General features: G+C 34.2%; 1 protein-coding gene across 1 annotated transcript in view; it reads right to left on the bottom strand.

Moving 5' to 3' along the window:
• Window positions 1–2,028: 2,028 nt before the first annotated feature.
• CCDC122 (coiled-coil domain containing 122) overlaps window positions 2,029–7,973 on the bottom strand; it is a 29,560-nt gene continuing 23,615 nt past the window's right edge. Inside the window, exon 5 of the mRNA XM_078147593.1 lies at window positions 2,029–2,939. Within this exon, the coding sequence (XP_078003719.1) occupies window positions 2,790–2,939 (150 nt within the window). The 3' untranslated portion in view covers window positions 2,029–2,789. The remainder of the gene's footprint in view (window positions 2,940–7,973) is intronic.

The raw sequence follows: 7,973 nt of genomic DNA, 5'->3' as shown, positions 1-7,973 counted from the left end.
TAGATGGCTTTTGAGAGTTGCCATGACAGAAAAAATTCATCCTTCTATCGCCAATCTGACAATGTCTATTTCAATTTGGCTGGGTTGTTACTCAGGTCACACACACACACAAACACAACTGCCAAGGCCTTTGAAGATTATGAGTCACAGGTATGAAGTAGGGAAGATTTTTCCTGGGAACTGAACCCCCTAAAGGCCCAAATCCTGGTAGGGAGAATTGATAATAATGCATTTATATATCATTTTGAGATTTACAAAGCACTTTTCTCACAATACTAGATTGACTATTGACCACCATATTATATTAGCTCCATTTTAAAGATGAAGAAAATGAGGCTCAAAGTGGTTAAATGATTCGTCCATGGTCACATAGATAAGTAAGTGTCAAAGTCGGTAGTAAAAATCAAGTCTTCTGACTCAGAGTCCCTTGCTGTTCCCACTATATCCCCCACTATATCATGCTGCCTCTTTATATTTCTACCTGGAGGGGTTAGTTTCTCCTTAGGGAAGTAAAACCACATTGACAACATTTGAAGTTTAGTGATATAAATATATATATATATATATATATATAAATATATATATATATATATATAAATATATATATAAATACACACACACACACACACACACACACACACACACATATATAAGAGTTAATTTTAATAAAAGGAAGGAAACATTCACTATGTAAGTCCCTTTGAAGATAGATCCTATTAGTCACTGATCCAAAGGCTTATTTCCAATTATTTTACTGGATGCCAAAGATGACATACGCTGTCACCTGTATTCTCCATTTTGCCAGAGTACTGTTTTAATCTCTCATTCCTATGCATCTCCTTAGTTCCTCCGCAGTTTTTTCCATCTGTTGAATATATATATGCACACATATGCATATGTTCTGTCTTGACTTGATATTGTTATATAAACATTAAAAATTAATATTTAGCATATAGATTAGTTATATAAAATATATAGAAATATTTTAAATTAAAGATCCAAAGTGGCTAGATATAGCACAATATTTCTATTTGTGCTCAGTTTTTCATGCCTGGGAACACTCTAAACACTGGATTTAAGCAGACAAATATGAAACAGTTTATGGCAGCTACTGAAAATGCAATATAAACTAGATGGGAGTAAGGTTAATAGTAAAAACTTAAACGTGGAAAGCTATACATCTCTACCTGTTGTCTATTCTTCTATTACTTAGGCTTCCTTAATTTTTTAAGTTATGGTGTCTTTTGCTTTTTGGCAATTCATTTACTATGTAAATTCTTTGCTCTTTTCTTGACTATCTTACATCCTCCTCATTTGTTCTACAACTCAGATTTCTTTTTAGCAAGGATCCCAACTCTTTCTTCTTAACCTAGCCCAACTCATGCATTCTTTCTCCCTACATTTTGTTCTTCGGGAAATGGGCCAATGCATGTTAATCATAGGACTAGGACAGAAATATTTGGTCTTAAATGATCTCATTAGTTCTCAGGAACAATGAAAGTTATATACGATGAAGAAATAGATATCTACTTCATTTTCCCTTTTAAATTAAGAAATCCCACAAATGATGTTTTTTTTAAAGAAATCTTCAAATAAGTGGTTTTATATACAAACACTAAAATGTATTTGACTTAAGGGATGAAACAGTACAAAGAGTGGGGGAGGGGTATAACATTCTATTTTCTACTCATCTTTCCTAGCCACCACTCCCTTTATATATTGTCTCCCTGTATTAGAATATAAAGTCCCTAAGGACTATATTTTATATTTTTATCAACAGTGCTTAGCATTGTGCATGACATATAATAAATACCTTTTCATTCATTCCATTCAAAGTGGTAACTTAAAATTCATTTTAAACTATCATGATACTTATTTACCTTTCTATAACGGAGGAAAATTGGTTAATCCAAACAAATTGGCACTATCTTTTTAAGAACACAGTATGTTTTTGTTGACGTTAAAAACTAATTTTTATTGTATTAGTGAAATAAAAACCACATGCTATTTTAAAACAAACATAGAAGATATATATTGAAAAACACAGTAAGCTTTATTGATGCTTTTTTAAAACCATAACTACAATACTTCAATTTCCATTCTGTAACAAAGAAAATGATTAAAATGGTACTAAATTGCCACCTACTGGACAAAATAGAAAAGTTACACTTTTTTGAACCTGTAACAATGAATTAATGTAAACATCTTTGTTATAGACTACTGCTAAAATGGATGTCTAGAAGGCAAGTTCTAACACAGTTTGAAATAGATATTCATTTTCTTTCTAAAGTATCAGGTTTAAAATACTTTAAAATGGAAATTATTATAAATTCAGAAGTATTATTTTCTTGCCAAATGTTTTACAGTTTGTTGGTGCTAAATGAAACACAAAAGAGAAGAAAGAACAGAATTAGATGCTTAATTTTCAAACAGTTCAGCATTTAACTGAGTTGACTCTCTGTAAAAAGAGGTCTTTCCCAGTCAGCCCATCCATATAGTTCAACTGTCGAGAAGGCTTCTTTCTCTATAACTCATCTGCACAAATCAGTACAAATTTCTACAGAGACTCTTCTACCACATACCTGTTCTCAACTGTAGTTTAATTAACAACTTAATTAACAACTGAGAGTTGATTTTAATACAAGGAAGGAAACATTCACTACGTTAGTCCCTTTGAAGATAGACCCTATTAGTCCCTGATCCAAAGGCTTATTTCCCAAATTATTTTACTGGATGCCAAGGACGACATGCGCTGTTGCCTGTATTCTCCATTTTGCCAGAGCACTGTTCTAATCTCTCATTCCTATGCATCTCCTTAGTTCCTCCGCAGTTTGTTCCATCTGTTGAATATTCCACTGCCATTGTCTTCTGTTTGCCTGAAGCTTGTTCACCTGACATCGGAGGCGCTTTAAAATAGCATCACACCTTTTATTTTGCACCTATTGAAACAAAGAGTACACTTTAATAGGCTTTGTAATAAATAATAAATATGGATATGAAAAGCTGTCTACTTATGTCAAGAAGTCTTAGCAATAAGAAAATACTGTCGTGGAGGGTAAATTATTATAGGATTGAGAACTAGGAGAATTTGAGGCCTGACTTCTTCCTCTGCCACTTCCTAGCTGTGTGGCCCTGCATAAGTCTTTCAGTCTCTATAAACCTCAACTGTAAAATGGGGACATAGCTGTAGTATTTATTTCACAGGGCTGTGATGAAATTAAATAATATATAGAGAAGTACTTTGCAAACATTCGTTGTTGTTCAGTTGTTTTTCACTTGTGTCTGACTCTTCAAGACCCCATTTGGTGTTTTCCTGGCAAAGATACTGGAATGGTTTGCCATTTCCTTCTTCAGCTCATTTCATAGATGAGGAAACTGACACAAACAAGGTGAAGAGACTTGCACAGGGTCACACAGCTAGGAAGTGTTTGAGGCCAGATTTGAACTCAGGAAGATGAGTCTTCCTGACTTCAGGCATGGTGCTCTATTCACTGCACCACCTAGTTGTCGCACAAACATTAAAGTCCTTTGTAAATGACAAATGTTATTACTAGTCAAGACTACAGTTTTGTTTTCATGTAGGAAAGCCAGAGACTGAAGGATCCTTGAAAAATGGAGATGATGATAACAAAGGATAAAAGCAACTTACGTTTATCTAGCCTTCTCTACCTCTGAAAGCACTTGTACATACATTAGTGTTACAGATTAAAAGAGCTGATTAGATCTGTTATGCAGTTATTCACAGAATTATATTCTTAAAAGAACCTGGATGCTGCCTAGTCTGTTCCCTTCCTATGGGTAGGTTAATAGTAAAGCCAGACAGGTCAGAAAGATGAGAATCTATTTGTTTTTTATAAGAAAATAATCAAATAATCATACATTAAATAATACCAAATAAAAATCAAATTAGCAAATATTGAGTATCTACTATGTGCAAGACATCATGCTAGGTACTTTGGAGGATTTAAAAGATATGATATAATCCCTGTTTACAAGGGCTTGCACTCTAGCTGGGACATAAGATTAGACATGAAAAAATAATAATACAAGGCAATACAGGCAATAAGTAATCCTTTAGATTCCAGTGTTCATAAAAATAATCTCAGAGGAGGCAGAATTTTATTTGAGCCTTAAAAATGGATAGGATTGGGCCAGATTGACAATGCATTGATTTGAGTAAAGCCTAGGCAAGATAATTTTACCTGCTTACTCAGTAAACTCCAGTGACTCTCTCTAACCATTAGGCTGAAATATAAAATCCTGACATTTAGAGCTCTTCCAAAGCCAGCCCCTTCCCACTTTTCCAATATTCTTACACTTGACTCTCCTCCTATCGCCTCTTTGTAATCTAGCCATACCAGCCTCCTCTCTTTCCCTCACATACACCAGTCCATCTCCTGCATTCATGCCTTTCCATTGGCTGTTCCCCAAGCCTCTCACTTTTAGAGGCCCTGTATGACTCAGCTTGTGTCACCTTTAGAAGGCTTCTCTTGGTCCTGCCAGGTATTGGTACCATTCCCTCTAAGTTTCCTCTCCCTATCTCCCTTTCATTTATCTCATATGTCATTTTGTATCTATTGATGCCCTCATTAAAACATAAGCTTCTTGATGGCTGGGACTGTTTTCACTTTTCCTTTGTATCTCAAGCCATTAGCAACACCTGGCACACAGTAGGACAGGGACTAGGAACGGAACTGTGATTTCATTGGGGTAAGAAACTTCCTCATTCCTCATTCCAGTATTATAGAGCAGTAATTGTCAAAACTATCTGATACTGGCTAAGAAACAAAAAGGTGGGCCCCTTCTCTGCTAGAACCATAGAGAGTCACCTAGAACACAGAGAAGTCAAGTAAACTGTCTGCAGTCACATGGCCAGTTGTTACCCTCAGATCTTCCTGGATTTGATGCTGGCTCTCTGCCTACCATGCTACACTGCTTTTGGCACATGGTAAGGACTCAATAAATGCTGGTAGATTGACTGTGTAAGTAGATATAACATATGAAAAACAAATTATTACAAGATAAATTTTTTGGGGAAATACTAGTGCTTGGGGAGATCAGGAAAGGCCTTGTATAGGAGGTAACCCTGTATATCAGCTCTGAAGGGAAAAAAGGAATTCTAAGAGGTCGAACTGACAAGGAAACGCCTCGCAAGCACAGGGGACATTCTGTAAGTTTGGACATCACTTCCCTTCCTGCTTTCTGTAGTTTAGCCAAATTGGCTTACTTGCTGTTCCTCATACATATCATTCCATCTTCAGTACAGTTTAGACGCTTACGCTACGAAAGCTTAACGTTGCAGTTTATTCTGTTTCTCTATTTACAATCTCTACCCAGAAATCGAGAGGGAGGAAAAGTCACTTAATCAACTTAATCACCCCAGCTAAGATAGAGATAGATATGCAATACAGGCCTATATGTGTTTCCATGTATCTATAGCTTATGTATTTATATATATTTACACAGTATATCATACAAACCTTAACTTAACCTTCCTAGTTAATACACATGTATGCATGTGTGCTTATACACATGTATTATGCATGTATGCATGTGTGCACACATATACATATACATATATCTATATATATACATTGTGTGCATATTGGGAGTTAGGTGAGGTAAGCACAATCCAAGTCATCATTTCTTGTTTCCACTGTATTCAAAGCTCCACACCAACATCTATGGGAAGATATAAAAGAAACTCTAGATGTAGTTTGATTTTCAACAAATGTAAAGGCTAAAGGAGGAAGGATTTACACAGATAAAAAGAACACAAAAACTCACAGAAAAAATGTAAACAAGTATATGACTAAACAGCATAAAATACCTGGGAGTATACCTGCTAAGACAAACCCAGGAATTACATGAACATAATTGTAAAACACTATACAAATAAAAATCACAATTCTAACTAATCTATTTATTCAATTCTATCCCAATTAAATTACCAAAAATTATTTTATTGAGCTAGAAAAAAATAACAAAAATTCATTTGGAAGAACAAAAGGTCAAGAATATCAAAGGAATTAATGAAAAAAAATGTAAAGGAAGGAGATATAGCAATACCAGATCTTAAACTGTATTATAAAGCAGTAATGGTCAAAACTATTTGATATTGGCTAAGAAACAGAAAGGTGAATCAGTGGAACAGAATAGGCATACAATACATAGCAGAAAATGATTATAGTAATCTTTGGTTTGACAAATATAGAGATTTAAACTTTTGGAATAAGAATTCACCATTTGGTAAAAAAAAAATTGTTGGGAAAACTTGAAAACAGTTTGGCAGAAACTAGGTATAGACCAGTATCTTACACCATTTACCAAGACAAGGTCAAAATGGATACATGGCCTACATATAAGAGGAGATATCATAAGTAAGTTGGAAAAACATGGAACATATTACTTATCAGACTTATAGACAGGATAATTTATGAATGAATAAGAGATAAAGAGCATCTTATGATGCAAAACGGATAATTTTGATTACATTAAATTAGAAAGCTTTCATACAAATAAAACCAATATAGCCAAGATTAGAAGGAAAACAAAAAATTGTGAAAGAAAAAATTTATAGACAATGTCTTGGGCAAATGTCTCATATCTCAAATATATAGAGAACTCTATCAAATTTATAAGAATATGAGTCATTCTCCAATTGATAAGTGGTCCAAGGATATTAATAGTCACATGAAAAAAATGCTCTAAATCAGGGCTTCTTAAACTTTTTCCACTTGTGAGCACTCTAGTACTTCTAAAACTATGGGCTGTGACCCCATATGGAGTTGTGACCTCTAAATCACTATTGATTAGAGAAATGCAAATTAAAACAACTTTAAGATATCATTTCACATATATCAGACTGGCCAAAATGATAGACAGGGAAAATGACAAATATTGGAGAAGATGTAGAAAAACTGGGACACTAATACACTGTTGATGGAACTGTGAAATGATCCAGCCATTTTGAAGAGCAATCTAAAATTACGTACAAAGAGTTATGAAACTGTGTATATACTCTGATCTAGCAATACCACTATTAGGTCTGTTTCCCAAGGTGATCAAAGAAAAAGGAAAAGGACCTAAAATATTTATACCGGCTCTCTTTATGGTGGCAAAGAACTAGAAATTGAGGGGATGCTTGAATAAATTGTGGTGTATGATTGTGATAGAATACTATTGTGTTGTAAATGATGAGCAGGTTGGTTTTAGAACAACGCGGAAAGCCTTGCATGAAATGAGGAGTGAAATGAGCAGAACCAAGAGAATGTTGTATATAGTAACAGCAATATTGTTCAAAGAATAACTGAATGACTAAGCTATTTCAAATTATGAATATTCAAATTAACTACAAAGGACCTATGAAGGAAGATGCTATATACCTCCAGAGAAATAACTGATAAACAGAAGTATGCATATTATGGTTTTACATATACACATAGAAAAGGGATAAGGGGATGCTATGATATAGTAAAGTAGAAAAAAACAAAACAAAACACTGCCCTGAAAGTGCAGTATTAGTCTTGCTCTGTGACAAATTATCGGGGTGACCTTGTATACATCACTTAATGTGTCAGCCTCAACTACTTCTTCTTTAACATGAGGAACTAGTGAGCTCTGAGGTTATTCCTGGTTCTAAAAATCTATTATTTTGTTATAATGAATTCAGGAGGCTTACAGAAGGTGGAATCAACAATTCTTGTCCCATAAATTGCATCAAACAAGTTAGTGATAATAATTAAAATCTGTGTTTATCACTTTCACACTTTATCACTTTAAGGAAAGAGTGGTTTCAAACAACAGTTTTACTTTCAAGGTTGTTAAAAATGCTAAATAATTATTCTCCACATGTTGTATATTAATTCTAGAGTATCTTTTGAGAGTATGCATGTACTATACATACTTGGGATTAAAATAAAAAAAGTCAAGTAGTGTGGGATAAATTACAGTATGTTTTCAGAGACCTGAAG

The sequence above is a fragment of the Phascolarctos cinereus genome, unplaced genomic scaffold (assembly GCF_003287225.1).
Source record: "Phascolarctos cinereus isolate Bilbo 61053 unplaced genomic scaffold, phaCin_HiC Scaffold_7;HRSCAF=346, whole genome shotgun sequence".
Taxonomy (NCBI): domain Eukaryota; kingdom Metazoa; phylum Chordata; class Mammalia; order Diprotodontia; family Phascolarctidae; genus Phascolarctos; species Phascolarctos cinereus.
The sequence above is the reverse complement of the archived record's forward strand: the minus strand, read 5'-3'. Positions and strand labels throughout refer to the sequence as shown.